The sequence below is a fragment of the Heterocephalus glaber genome, unplaced genomic scaffold (assembly GCF_053883595.1).
Source record: "Heterocephalus glaber isolate CG9 unplaced genomic scaffold, H.glaber_assembly_v1.0 deba00001761, whole genome shotgun sequence".
Taxonomy (NCBI): Eukaryota; Metazoa; Chordata; class Mammalia; order Rodentia; family Bathyergidae; genus Heterocephalus; species Heterocephalus glaber.
In genome coordinates, this window is record NW_028258458.1 from 4,084,052 (window position 1) to 4,098,197 (window position 14,146).

The 14,146-nt window shown below is 65.4% G+C and overlaps 1 protein-coding gene across 1 annotated transcript; it reads left to right on the forward strand.

Annotated features, from left to right (window-relative positions):
- The first annotated feature begins 6,928 nt into the window (after positions 1–6,928).
- On the forward strand, positions 6,929–14,146 carry Map1s (microtubule associated protein 1S). Its single transcript, XM_004873469.3, has 7 exons — positions 6,929–7,066; positions 7,704–7,805; positions 8,578–8,660; positions 9,263–9,403; positions 9,586–11,644; positions 13,116–13,348; positions 13,716–14,146. The coding sequence occupies exons 1-7, from the start codon at positions 6,970–6,972 to the stop codon at positions 13,869–13,871; spliced, it is 2,871 nt and encodes a 956-aa protein (XP_004873526.2). The 5' UTR covers positions 6,929–6,969; the 3' UTR covers positions 13,872–14,146.

The window sequence follows — 14,146 nt, forward strand, 5'->3', positions numbered from 1 at the left end:
GCTGCGCGCTGTGCTCCGGGAGGAGCCTGGGGCCAGGATCAGGAAGCTCTGCCCCTGGGGCCGATCTGAGAGTGGGCGCGAGATAAGGCCCATTCTCACGTGATTTCCTGCGCAGGTCAGCTGCCCCAGCACTGTCTGCCCAGACTGCATCCAAGCGTTCCTCACGCGTGGGCTTCACGTTGAGCCAAGCAGGCCGGAGGCCCCGCCGCAGGCTCTGCCCGGGCTTTGCCAGCCCCGGGAGGCGCGGATGCCTGCGGGGGCTTCCGCTGACAGGAGACCCCAGTGACCTCACCCATCCACGCGTTCTCCTTCTTCAGTGCATCTGAGCGGTACTGTGCCTTTTTTCTCGGAACGTGTTTCGTGGAAAAACCAATGAGGCTGGGCGCCAGCACTCTGGGAGGCTGAGGCAGGAGGATGGCAAGTTCCAGCCCAGCCTGGGCAATGCGGTGACTTCGTAAGACCTCATCTCAGAGTAAAATATAAAAAAAGGATTTGGGGATGTAGCTTAGGTTCCATTTCCCACACATACAAAACAAAATAAAACAAAAAACCTCAAAAAGTAGAAAAGAAAAACCAACCAAAGTCCACTTGGGACGTTGACTGGAATCGCCTCAAAACTGTAAGCCAAACTGAGCACCAGCATATCCACATTTTATGATACTGACTCCTCCAGTGTGCAAACAGTGAATCCAATGATCTGTCTTTCAATCACGCTAGTAGCTTTCAGGTTTATTTCTGGTTGCTCCGTCGCTTTGAGGCCATGGGTCAGTGGCCTCCGCAGCCCACGCGGTGTCTTCGTTTGTGGCTCGAGGCGAGCGATGCCGCCGGTCGTGTTCTTGTTAGTGGCGCCCCCAGTCTGCTTCGGTCACGGGCACGGTCGGCTCTCGTGCCTCCGGTCAGCGACGCCGCCCGCACGCTGCTCCCTGGCGCGCCTCCCTCGAGCTGCCGGGCCCTGTCTTCCCATCTCTCTTGGCTTCCGATGTCTCCTCCCTCTCCATCACCCCGTGATCCTCAGAGAAGCCCTGCAGCCAGACGTGGCGCACCCCTGTGAGCCGCACTCTCTGGGAGGCTGAGGCAGGAGAACCGCAGGCTGGAGCCCAGCCTCGTCAAAACTGGCCCATTTCTTACGTTAAAACACAGGAGAAAACAAAACAAAAACCAGGAGAAGCGGCCCCCTCCCAGCAGCTGCCAAGTTCAGCTCTTTCTCGGGAAGAGCGGGGGTTTCCCCAGCAGTATCAGGTTGTCCCCGGTGGACAGGACGGGGCGCGCCTCGGGAGCCGGGCTGGGGACAGCGAGGAGAGCCTCAGAGCCCAGGCGTCGAGGAAAGGGCTGGGGGCGGGCCCAGGGCCATGGGGAGCCCTGGAGAGTGCTCTGCCGTGTGCGCTCGAGAACCCTTCTACAAGCAGGCGTCGGGGCGCACGCCGGTCCTCCCAGCACTCTTGGGAGGCTGAGGCAGGAGGGTCGCAAGTTCAAACCCAGACTGAGCAGTTTAGTGCGGCCCTGTCTCAAAATATAAAAAAAGGATTGGGGAAGCAGCTCAACCCGAAGGCCCTGAGGTCAGTCCCCAGCACTGAAAAAAAAAGAAGCCGGGCGAGGTGGCTCAGGCCTGTAATCCCAGCACGAGGGAGGCAGGCAGGAGGATTGCCGCGAGTTCGAGGCCAGCCTGAGCTACACAATGAGTTCAGGGCCAGCCTGAACTACAAAGTGAGACCCTGTCTTCACAAACAAAACAAAAATAAAAAAAGAAAGAAAAGTTTCCTGGAAAAGTTCAGGAGCCAGGGGCTCCAGCGACCCCCGAAGGTGCAGCCCTCCCTCTGCAGGCTGCACGGCGGAACTAACGCGAGGAAGGAAGTGATTGGATTGGCCTGTGAAGTGCCCGTAATGGAGAGGAGCTATCGAGTTGGCCAGAACGCTGACACGGGGGCGGGAGTTATGAGACTTGAAGGAACGGGATAGGCCCAGACTGAACGGGGGCGGAGCTGCAGGCTCGGAGCCCGGACTCAGCCCCAAGGTGCGACGGCGGCCAGTAGGGGGCAGCACGAGGCATGCGCGGTCCCGGCTGGACGCGCTCTCGGCCGGCCTGGTTTACTTCACAAAGGGCTGCAAGAGGCCGTGCAGAGCTCCACGGCCGCTAGTTCTCTGACCTGCCCCCATCGATTCTAGGGACGGGGAAGTGGGAAATCCGGTAGATTGCTGGCCCATGTTGACACAGCAGGTGGGTGGCAGAGGTGGGGTTTGAACCCAGACAGCTCAGCCGGGCCCCAAACGCTACCCCCACTGGCTTTCCTTCCCCAAACCTCCTAACACAGCAGTTTATAAACCGTGTAAACCTGGAGTAACGGCACACGTCTGTCATCCCAGCACTGGGAGGCTGAGGCCGGAGGATTGCAAATTCGAACCCAGCCTGGGTGATTTAGCGAGACCCTGTCTCAAAAATCCAAAATAAAAAGGGCTGGCACTGCAGGTCAGCGAAGGCCCTGGGTTACATCCCAGCCCTGCAAAGTTAATACTTGAAGTAAATTAATAAATGAAAAAGCAGGGGCAGGGGATTTAGCTCAGTGGTTCCAGTGGCTTCCTTGCAAGCGCGAGGTCCTGAGTTCGATCCCCGCTACCAAAAATAAATAAATAAATACATAAATAAATGAAAAAGCGAGGGCTCCCTCTCCATTCTTCCCCGGGCACCTCACGTGCCACCCCGGGAAGACAGCTCATTCCCACTTTACAGATGAGGAAACTGAGGCACAAAGGACTGGGCTCTCCACGGTGGGGCCTGGACCCTGTGCTCTTGGGCCGCTGCCCTCCCCTGCCACTCACGGCAGCCCTGAGTCCCACATCTACACCGGGCTGGGGACCCTGTGGCCCCATCCAGGCCGGCAGCGTGGCCGGGACACCCACTCGGGGATGCCTCCGCCATTGCTGGGGGCAGCGCGGGCAGACAGGCCAAGGCATCATCCCTCCTGGCAGCGCCAGGCCCCGCGGACCGCATGCATGCAGTAGGAGACGATAAACCGCAAGAATAACTAAGCCGGGGGCGGTGGTACAGGCCACAATCCCGGCACTCCGAGAGGCAGGAGGGCCGCAAGTTCAAGCCCAGCCTGGGCAACTTGGTGCCTTATTGAGACCCTGTCTGAAAATAAAAATAGACTGGGGTACAGCTCAGTGAGGAGGCCCTGGCTTGATCCCTAATACTGGAACAAAACAAAACAAAACAAAACAAAACAGAACTAAAATAGTTCCCTGGGCTGGGCCTAGGGAACACATGCTTAGCGCGCATGAGGCCCTGTGTCCATCCCCAGCACGCACAAGAAAAGAAAAAAGAGAGAGAGAGGAAGGGAAGGGTGGACTGCAGTTCCTTCTGCCCTGCAACTTGTTTTTTGGTTCTGGGGATTGAACTCAGGACCTTGCGCTTGCGCGGCAGGCAGCGGCACCACTGAGCTAAAACCACGGCCCCCTGCGCCTTGTTTTTGTTTCTTTCTCTTTTTTTTTGTAGACAGGGTTTCAATATGTAGCCCAGGCTGGCCTTGAACTCATGATGACCCTCCTGCCTCAGCCTCCCGAGCGCTGGGGTGACAGGTGTGCGTCTGGAAGTCTCCTCCTGTCGTGCTTCATCCGGGCCACTCCTAAACTCCCTCCTTCCTTTTGGAGGCAGCAGCGGAGCGCCTAACCCTGAGGCCCCCAGGCCACCCTGGAGTCGACTGGGAGGCCAGGGCTCCAGTGCCAGTCTCCGTGTCTTCGTTTTCGGGCCCCAGGGGTGAACTCTGAAGGCCCTAACGGAGCTGCAGCCCGAGCCCCTTCTGCCTTGCGTTTTGAGACAGCGTTTCGCTGCATTGCTCAGGCTGGCCTGGGACTTGGGATCCTGCGGCGCCAGGAGGGTGTTTCCAAGCGCTCTCCCGCTCACCCGCCCGCCCCTGGAGCCCGCCCTCGGGGCCTGGGTGGCCTCAGGCTGTGCTCGCGGCCTGCTCCTCCTCCTCCCGGCCTCTTCCCGGGAAGTCCTGGGGCCCTGCGGGGCGGGCAGGGGCGTCCCTGTTATCTGCGCCCCGCCGGCCCACCGTGACCCCGCGGGCCACGGCCGAGGTCCCCTCCGTCACCCACACTGCCGGGCCAGGGGAACGGCCACGCCTGTTCTCCCTTGTGCGTGTCTCAGTTGGGGAAACTGAGGCCTACCGGGGAGGCGGCTTGGGCTGTCAGCGGCAGAACCACAGACTGTCGGGCGGGTTCAGCTGAGCTTCTCCACCCACGCGCCCGCCCGCCCCTATGCCCCCAGGCTCCTCCAGTGCCCTCATTTCCGGCGCTACCCGCCCCGCAGGGAATCCCTTGGGGAACCTGCATCTGGCCCTAGCTCCCTAAGCCCTAGGTATCTTCAGGGCCAGGAGGAAGTGGGGTCAGCACAAAAGTCTTGTCTAGGAGGATGTTCATTAAATTAATAAATCCTGGTGAACTCCTATGCATGCTTCTACAGCCCAGCTGCAATGTCCCTTTTCCCAGGACACCCTCCCTGTCTCCTAGACGTATCCATGCTCCCCCAGCTCCAGTACCCGGCTGTGTGTATCCAGCTAGTCCTCTTCCAGGCTGATGGCTCCTTGGGGACCAGAACGACCACTTAGGGTCTCCAGCAGTGCCCCTCCCGGGGAAGTTTGGAGTGTTTGTTGAATGAAGGAATAAACGTGTCACAGGGGCCTGCAGTCACTTGCCCCACGTCCACATCCGGCCAGCCGCTCTGGCAGACTCTGCCCCTGGGCCTCCTGGAACCTCACTTTGCCATGTGTGAAATGAGTTTACCCAACTGGGGCCAGTGGCGCACAACTGCCATCCCAGCTCAGGAGGCTGAGGCAGGAGGATCTCTGTGAGCTCAAGGCCAGCGGGCCCTGTCTGAAACAACAACAATCACCCAAACAAAAAAGTTTACGTAGAGCCCAGGCCCTGGGCGGTGGAAAGGATGAAATTAACACCCAGGGCCTGGGATGTAGCTCAGTGGTGCCACGTCTGCCTGGCAAGTGCAAGGTCCTGAGTTCGATTCCCCGTACCCCCCCCAAAAAAAGTTAACACCCAAAGGTGACAAGGACCTCGACTCCCTTGCACTGCAGCCCGGGGGCCACCCACACCCAGATGAGGAGGCACACACACGCGCCTGCGCACACACAGACACGGGCACACACTTGCGCATGCACCATGGGTGTGGCCCGCAGGGAGGGAGGCGGGATGGGGTCAGGTGTGGAGAGGGGCTGCGGGTGCTGCTGAGGACCCGGGGCCCCTCAGGACACAGCCTGGTGCCCCCTGAGCCAGGGAACCAAACCCAAACAATCTTACCAAGACATGCTCGGAGTGGAGAAAGGCGCTGCCGGGGTGGGCGCCCTGGGCCGCCGTCCCGAGGCCGGGCTCGGTGCCGCCTCCTGGGCCAGCTGAGCGGGAACCGGCAGGGAGCCTGAGGCCCGCGCGGGGTTCCCTGGGGTTGGGGAGAGGAGCCCCTCCGACCCGGAAACGTGGCCCTTGCGGATGGCTCCAGAACTCAAAGCCTAGGAGGGGCCCGGCCTGGTGGCTCCCCCCTGAAATCCCAGCACTTGGAGGCTGAGGCAGGAGGGTTGCCACAGCGAGCTCCTGTTTCAAAGCACCAAAAAAAAAAAAAAAAAAAAAGGAAAAAGAAAGACAAGAAAGAACTTGTACCACAGACGACCTCAAGGCCTTGGGCAGAAGGCAGGGCAGGGAGGTCGGTGGGAAGGTGCTGGTTGAATCTTCGTCAACGGATGACACACAAGGAAGGAATGTATGAATGCGCGCAGGAGGAGAGTCACCCTGGGTCGCCCGACTCGGTCCTGCACAAGGTCAGGCCCAGGCCCGACCCAGTCCTGTGTGCCGGGGGCCAGGGAGCTGGGCCTGGGCACTCCAGCCTCGAGCTGCAGGGCTGTACCACGGGGTGGCCAGGCTGGAGGAAGGAAGGCTGCGGCCCGGGTGGAGGGGAAGCAGAGGCCGGGGTTAGGGCAGGCAGCCGCTGCTGCACTCTCCCTGACTGGGAGTGGGAGGAGCCCGGAGGCTGAGGGTGAAACGGATCTGCAGTTAGAAGTTTTTGCTAGGCCCAGTGGCTCTTGCCTGCAATCCCAGCACCCAGGAGGCTGAGGCAGGAGGATCGCTGTGAGATCCAGGACAGCCTGGGCTACATATTGAGACCCTGTCAAAGAACACTAAACCAAACCAAAACAGAAATTAGGAGTCGTTTCTTTTGGAGATGTACCGTTTCCCCAACCTCTCTCGAGTGAGGTTAAACTGAGACCCTCCTCCTCAGGACTGGGTGACGCCACCCTCCGCCCTGGTCCAGCCTGGCTGAATCCCAGCGGGTCTCTCCCCCTCCGTACCCCAGGCTGCTGAGCATCCAAGGGCGGCTGCTGCCTTCCCCACTTTGCCTTGCCGTGGTCAGGAGCCTACCAGACAGGGCAGGAGAAAGTTACCTGGGTTCAAATCTGCCCCACCCCTTCTGGCCCAGCGCGTCAGTTTCCTCTCCGGTCCTCTGAAATGCCCACGAGGCACAGGAGGTGCACAGTAAAACCGTGGCCTGTACCCCCCATAAGTGCTAGGAGAGTCCCCAACACACAAGCGCCTGCCTACCTTCTGCATGGCTGTAGCTTCTGGCCCCCTTGCTGTCGCTTTGCCACCCACAACTGCCGGACTCCTACACATCCCTGGAGGCCCTGTCTACAAGATCCATTTATTTTTTCCATTGGAACCCTGACCTAGGCAACTGGGAACACCCATCAGTCCCTGGCTCTGCCTGGGCCCACCAAGTCGCGGGTGCAGAAATGCTGACCCCACGAGTGGCAGGCGTGAGGTCAGAGCCTGAATGAATGGTCACACGGGAGGGGCAGCAGCCCCGCCCCCACCACCGAGACCCCGCCCACCAGGGGAGGGGAGACTTCCGGGCGGGGCCGAGCGCTTCCGGCGCGGGGCTTTAAGGGGCGGGGCCGGCGGGGCGGTGCGAAGATGGCGGCGGCGGTGGGGGGCGCGCTGCTGCTGGTGGTTGGCGGCGAATGCGGCGGCGTGGGGCCGCTGGGGCTCGTGCTGGAGGAGCTCGAGCGAGGTCGGGCGCGGGGCGTGGGGCGCGGGGTCCCCGACGGGGGCGGCCTGGGCAGGGCGGGGCACAGCTGCGGAGGAAGCGGCGTCCGGCCCCCTGCCCCACCCGGGGCGCGGACCCCGGAGGAGCCTGGGCGTCCCTCCGGTCCGGGCTCCAGCACCTGTCGGCCGGCGCCCCGGGGCCCGCTTTCCAGGGCGGCTAATTGGGCGTGGGCGGCATGGCGCGGCGCGTGAGTCAGGCGTGCACCTGCGCCCCGGGCGGGGACCCTCGTGCCGCTGGGTGGCGCTGGGTGCCGGGGCTGGGCAGGGGACCCGCCGGGGGCGCAGGAGCCCGGCCACGCCCTCGGGCTCGGGCGCTGGAGCCCTTGTTGGGGCACTGGGAAGGTGTCGAGGGGTGGGGCGGGGTGGGCAGGACCTGCTGGCCCTGGCAGCGGGACCCGGGGAGGGCGTCAGGGGCTGCAGTGGAAAGGCAGCCGGCCTGGCCGGCGGAGGAGGGGCGGATGGAGGGAGGATGCCCGGCGCGGAGGCCGCTGGCCGTCGGGAACGTGTGAAGTGCCCTGGGGCCTGGGCCTAGGCCTCCGAGGGCTGGGGCTGGGCGGGGGAGGGGCCCAGCTGAGCTCCGCCTCTGCGGCCTCCCCATCCAGGCATCCGCGCCTGGGACGTGGATCTTGGCGTCTGCAGCCTTGACCAGGAGCTCAAGACCTTCGTGTCCCAGCACTCGGCCACCTTCTCCAGCATCGTCAGAGGTGAGGCGGAGCTCCTCTTGCTCAAGGGCAGTTGCTGCTGAGTGCGGGCTGGGCCAGGCCTGTGGCGGGGCGCGGAAACAGGAACAATGATGCAGCCCCGCCTGGTTTAGGGGTGACAGGCAGAAACCTTTGTCTTCGGGCCACGTTGCAGACGAGGGACTTGGGGTGTTGTGGGCTGGGGTCTGGCGATCCCCCCGCCCCCCCAGGGGCTTGGATGAGGCTGCTGGGCTGGGGCCCTGGGTGGAGGGAAGGGCCCGGCGCCGGCAGTTGGGGAGCTGAGGCGACGTCAGGGGAGCCCATCCAGCGCCTGGCCTTGGGGGCCAGGATGCTGGGGTGACCTTGGATGAACGGTGCTGGGCGGGGCTTGGGTATCACCTGCACCTCGTTCTGGCTGGCCGGTGGAGCCACCTCCCGACTGCTGGAGGGGGAGGAAGTGTCCATCCGCGTCTCATTGTCCCACGGGCCCTGGTGGCTTCCTGATCCCTCCTGGGGTGGGGCAGAGAGCGGCTGAAAATCCCGTCTGCTCTGTGTGACCTCGGCGGCCACCTCTCTGTCTTGGCCTTGCTTTCCCCCGTGTGGGGCAGTGTCTGGTTAGCAAGCATGAGAAGGGTGGCCATACTTGGAGCTAGGGCTGAGCGTTTAAACCAAGTCTGGGCTCTGGCCACCGATCTGTGCGGCCTGATCCCAGAAGCACCACGCCCTGCCCACAAGGCCCCGCCCACCACACAACCCAGAGGGCCAGCCTGGCGCTCACTGGCCAACTGTCCTGCAGGGCAGCGGAGCCTGCATCACCGCGGAGATGCCCTGGAGACCCTGGTCCTTCTGAACCCATCGGACAAGTCCCTGTGTGATGAGGTGTGCAGGGTGGGCTGCAGGGCAGTGCCGGGCCCCCTTCATCTCCCCTGTCCTGTCCTCTGCTGCCTGGGATCTCTCCAGATGCCCAGCGCCAGCGCCCTATCCCTGTGGTTCCCGCCCCAGCTTTGTCCCACCCGTCGGGAGGGGAAGAAAGGTTGGCGTTTGGGACGGGTTCAGCACCCCCAGCCCGAGGCCCTGAAGGTTTGGAGGGGAGGACAAGACCCCAGTGACTGTGTCCTGCGATTTCCCACCGGTGGGGGCCGGGCCGGAGCTCCTGGGTGTGGCTTCTGGCTCTTCTGGCAGGTTTACATTGGGAGGAGGAAGAGGAGGAGCCCTGGGGCGCCCCAGGGAACCCCCTTTGATGCCAAGCCCTTCTACTCCCTTGAGGGGCTCTCAGGCCAGAAGAGGGACAGAGCCAGCCCCAGATGGCCGGCCGTCGGGTCAGGACTGGGCCACAGGGACAGCGGGCCGGAGGGGACCCTGCGTGTAGGCCGGGCAGGAGGCCTAGTGCCTCATCTCCCACTGGCGGCCTTGGGAGTGGCTTGGGGTCAGGGAGTGTCCCAGGGCCACGCACTGCATGGACCTTTAACGCTGTCCTGCAGCTCCGGAACCTTCTGCTGGTCCCTGCCCCTCACAAGCTGCTGGTGCTGGCTGGGCCCTGCCTGGAGGAGACTGGGGAGCTGCTGCTCCAGACAGGGGGCTTCTCGTCCCACCACTTCCTGCAGATCCTGGAGGAGAGGGAGGTGAGTCCTGCTCCCCTCTGTGGAGCAGTGGCAGTGTCCTGCATGCCCTGGTGTCAGAGCAGCGCCTCTCTCCGGGGAAGGGAGGCCTGGGCTGTCCGCAGAGAGGAGAAGGAGGGGGTCCCAGTGTCCCCACGGGGCTGGGCATTCTGGCTCCAGAAGCCCTATCCTACTCCTCACCGCAGATCCGGGACCTGCTGGGCCGCACCCCTGCCTCGGCTGAGCCGCCCACGCTCACGCTCGGCTGCCCGCCTTTCGGGGCCTGGGCGCAGCTGTGCGCCGCCGAAGCGGGCCTGCTTGGGCATCGGCTGCGGCTCAACCCTGCGGCGCGGCTGCCGGCCTCCGCTGGCCTGCGGGAGCTCCTGGAGTACCTGGCCGGGTCCCTCGAGCCTCCGTCCCCCTTCGAGCTGTTGGAGCCGCCGACCTCTGGGGACTTCCTCAAGCTCGACCCGCCCTGCTGCTACATCTTCCCCGGCGGCCTCGGGGACACTGCTTTCTTCGCCGTCAGTGACTTCACTGTGCTGGTGAACGGAGGCTCGAACCCCAAGGCCGCCTTCTGGAAGCTGCTGCGCCACGTGGACCGCGTGGATGCCGTGCTGGTGACGCACGCGGGGGCCGACAGTCTCCCGGGCGTGAACAGCCTGCTGCGGCGCAAGGTGGCCGAGCGGCGGGAGGCGGCAGCCGGGGCCTCGCGGGAGGGCGGGCCGGGGCGCCTGGCATCGCCCGGCCTGGGCGTGGTGTTCCTCCACGCCCGCGAGCCCGCGCCACGCCTGCTGGGGGGCGAAGACGAGGCCGAGGTGGCGCGCGGGCTCCTGGCGCAGCTGGGCATCGCGCCGCTGCCCCTGCGCCGCAGCCTGCCCGCCGCGCCCACCGTGCTGCTAGAGAAGCTGGGCGTTGGCCGCCTGGACCTGCACGTGCTGCACCCACCGGCCTCCGACGCCGGCGCCGCCTCGGCCTGCGCGCTGCTCGTGTGGCTGCCCGCCGACCCGGCCGAGAAGGTGGTGCGCGCGCTCTTCCCGGGGCGCACGCCGCCCGCGCGCCTGCTCGACGGCCTGGGCCGCCTGCAGCACCTGGGCTTCCTGCGGGAGCCGGTGGTGACGCCGCAGGACCTGCAGGCACCGCGGCGCGCGGGCAGCAGGGACAGCGTGGGCTCGCGGGACAGCGCCAAGGCCAGGCCGGTCCCCGAGCGGCTCGTGGCGGCACGGAAGGAGGCCCCGCGCAGGGCGCCGGAAAGGGAAGCGAGGCCGCCCCGGGAGCCAAAGAAGGACCCCAAGAACAGCTTGCCCCGGACCCAGCCTCGGGAAGTGCGCCGGGCCACGCTCGCCGCCCCGAACATCAAGAAGGCAGGCGCCCCCCGCGCAGTCCCGACCCCCTCGCCGGCGGCCCGGAATGGCCTGGAGCCAGGGCCAAGCTTGGGGGCCCCCGGCGCAGCCCGCCCCTGCCCGTCCTCTCCCTCGGAGCTGGAGCGGCCCCTGTCGCTGAGCCCGCCCCGGGACGCCTCTCCCACCACTCCTTCGCTGCCCGCCGAGGTGGGCTCCCCGCACTCCACGGAGCTGGATGAGTCTCTGTCTGCGTCCCTGGAGCAGGGCCCGCCCTCGGGCGAGGCCAGGCTGAGCCTCCCCCTGCGCGCGCCCGGCGCTCCACGCTCGGCCTCCCCACACGACGTGGACCTGTGCCTTGTGTCGCCCTGCGAGTTTGAGCACCGCAAGGCCACCCCCGCCATTCCCGCGTCCCCGGGCAGCTCCCAGGACAGCAGCGCCGGGTCCCAGGAGCGGGCGGCACCCGAGGAGACGCCCCCCGCGTCGGTCAGCGAGTCCCTGGCCACCTTGTCTGACTCAGAGCCCCTGCCCGCCGCCCCCGGGGCCGGGGACTCTGACGAGGACACGGAGGCCTTGGGCGCTCCTCGGGACCCGCTGCCGGAGCCCCTCAAAGACCGGCCGCCGCTGCTCGGCCCACCCGGCCTCTGCATGGTGGACCCCGAGGTGTTGCCGCCTGCGTCTGCCAGGACTGCCGACTGCTCCAGCCGCGCCCGGAAGCCCCTGGCCCGTTCCACTTCCGGCTCGGTCAACCCCAGAGCCACGCCTGCAGCTGCGGTCAAAACCAAGGGGCTGGCTGGGGGGGACCGGGCTGGCCGGCTGCTCAGTGCCCGCAGCGAGCCCAGTGACAAGGCGGCCCGGGCGGCCCTGGCCAGGAAGCCCACCGTCCCCAAGGCCGTCGCCCGAGTTGCAGCCACCGCCGCTGCCAGTGAGTGCTGGGCCGGGGGTGGGACCAGGGGGTGGGGCAGGGGCGGGGCCCTAAGCTGCAGAGAAGCGACTCAAGTCCTCTTCCTGCGCCTTGTGCAACCCCAGCCGCACCCGCCTCCCTCTCTGGGCCGTACTTTTTCTGTACAAGACAAACTCTGGTCCCAGTGTTGAAGCACCGGCCACTTCCCAGTGCTTGGGCAGGACCCTCGGTGGACAGCGGGTCTTGCCTGGTGGCTTTTCTGTTAACCACAGTGAGTCCGAAGAAAATGGCAAAGTCAATTTTAATAGCCTTGCAAATCCGCAGGTCCCAAATCCAGAGATCAAACCAAGCCAGGTTGGGGGGGAAAAAAGCCAGGTGTGGTGGCTCACGCCTGTGTTCCCAGCACTCTGGGAGGATGAGGCAGGAGGACCGCACGTTCAGGTCCCACCAGGTCAACTTTGTGAGACTGTCTAAAAGGCAGCAGAGGCTGGGATGCAGCTCAGTGCGAAGGACCTGGGTCATTCTCCAGGGGGCGCTAAACACGCAGACCAGCGCAGCTCGCCAGGTGGCCGAGTCCCACGGGCTCCCGGGCTCCCGGCTCCCGGCAGGTACTGCAGAGGCCTAGAGCCCTCGCCAGGCTGTGGCTTCCGCTGAGGCTGCGCGTGCTGAGCCCGTGTCGGTGCAGCTCGCAGGGCCTCGTCTCCTTGTTAGCCGGCGCTGACCGCGCTCGCGGAGGACCTGGAAGGTCGCCAGCCTTCACTCAGCCCTCGCGAATGGCTTTGGCCTGCTGTGCTTTTATTTTTTGCTCAGTTTTTAAAAAGCGGCACACGCGTGGATTTGCCACCTGAGCTCCGTGAAGGTGGTGCTGGGCCCGGACCCGGGGCCTGTGCAGGAGCTGGCTCCGAGCCCCTGTGCCTTACTGTGCGGCGGTCCCGGTCCCGGTCTCCCTCTCCCTCTCGCTCAGTTTCGGGCGGGCCTTGCCCGAGGGCCCCCCCCCCCCCCCCCGGTCGGTTGGGCCTCGGCTGACGCCGCCCGCCCTGCTGCTTTCTGTCTGCTGCCCCGGGAGCTGGGTGCCCTAACTCGTTCGGGCCAAGTTGCCGTCTGCGAGGGCAGCGCCCGCTGTGGGCTTCCTTCTGCAGACGCCCTGGTCCCGGGCGGGCGGGCGGGGCCTGCGGTGTCTGTGCCCTGGAGCCACGGCCTCTGTGCTTCTTGGCTGCGCCCGTCTCCCCTTCCCGAGGCTCCAGGTGCCCGGCACCTCAGTCCGGTCCAGCGGCTCCCCCAGGAAGGGCCCCATCACCCCTTCTCCCCGACCGGGACTCCTCAGGGTCCCCCTCGGGCTTCTGGCACACGGTGGGGTGTACCCAGAGGTGTTTGCACGGGAAAAAGATGAAGTGGCGGGCGACGTGGCGCTTGCCTGAAACCCTAGCACCCTGGGAGGCCGAGGCAGGAGGGTCGCAAGTTCTGGCTGGTGACCTTCCCGTCCTGCCCACAGGCCCAGCCAGCAGCCGGCCAGCCGCGGCCAACAGCCCGCCGGGCCCCCCGGTCTATCTGGACCTGGCCTACCTGCCTGGCGGCAGTGTGGGGTCTCTGGACGCCGAGTTCTTCCTGCGCGTGCGCGCGCTCTGCTACGTCATCAGCGGCCAGGACCAGCACCGCGAGCAGGGGCTGCGGGCCGTGCTGGACGCGCTGCTGGACGCCAAGCGGCAGTGGGACCGAGATCTGCAGGTGCGCAGCCACGCAGGCCTGGGCGCAGAGTGCGTCCACCCAGCCGCCTCCCTACGGGGCCCGAACCAGGGGGAGGCGGGCGACTCCCACCGGGCGCTGCGGCTTCTGGCTGCTCCTGGGTTGTGAGGTCCAGCGCGGCTGTGAACCGACAGCCAGGGTTGGGCAGGGGTCACCCCAAGGGCTGCTTCCCGGATGTTCAAACGGCCTCGAAGGGTGGGTGCGCGCTGAACACCCCGCAGCTTCAAGGCCTCTGGGGACTGAGCCCAGGCGCGGGGCAGCCTCGTGGCCGAGCAGAGGCTGGGGCGGGGATGGGTGCGGCTGGCGGGAGCCGGGACGTCCCATGATCGCCCGTCTGCCCCGCCCGCAGGTGACCCTGGTGCCCACCTTCGACTCGGTGGCCATGCGTAAGTGGTTCGAGGAGACGCGCGCGCAGCACCAGACCCTGGGCATCCGCGTGCTGGGCAGCAGCAGCATGGTGTTCACGGAGGACGACGCCTTCCCGGCCTGCAAGCTGGTCTTCTAGTCCCCGCCTGCCCGCCCGGAAATAAACTGCCTGCCCTGCTCGCTACGGCCTATGTTCCGCCGCCTGCGGGGGCCCTGGGGGCCTCAGCGAGCCCCAGTTCAGCCGGCCTGGCCCCACCCCAGTGGCGGGACAGAAAGCTCATGACTCACATGTCCGGGGAAGTCCCTCCAGCGCATTATTTGTTCCTAGTTTGTGTTTTTTTGCAATACTGGCAGTAGGGCCCAGGAACTATCTGTTTTATTTTTTAAGATGACAGAGGCACTGTTTTTGTTCAA

What these genes read in the sequence shown, in the direction of transcription:
- Map1s (XM_004873469.3), top strand. Translation starts at nt 6,970, where the DNA reads ATGGCGGCGGCGGTGGGGGGCGCGCTGCTGCTGGTGGTTGGCGGCGAA. An exon ending in ACAAGTCCCTGTGTGATGAG is followed by an intron (nt 8,661 to 9,262) that starts GTGTGCAGGGTG and finishes GCTGTCCTGCAG; the next exon opens with CTCCGGAACCTTCTGCTGGT. An exon ending in AGATCCTGGAGGAGAGGGAG is followed by an intron (nt 9,404 to 9,585) that starts GTGAGTCCTGCT and finishes TCCTCACCGCAG; the next exon opens with ATCCGGGACCTGCTGGGCCG.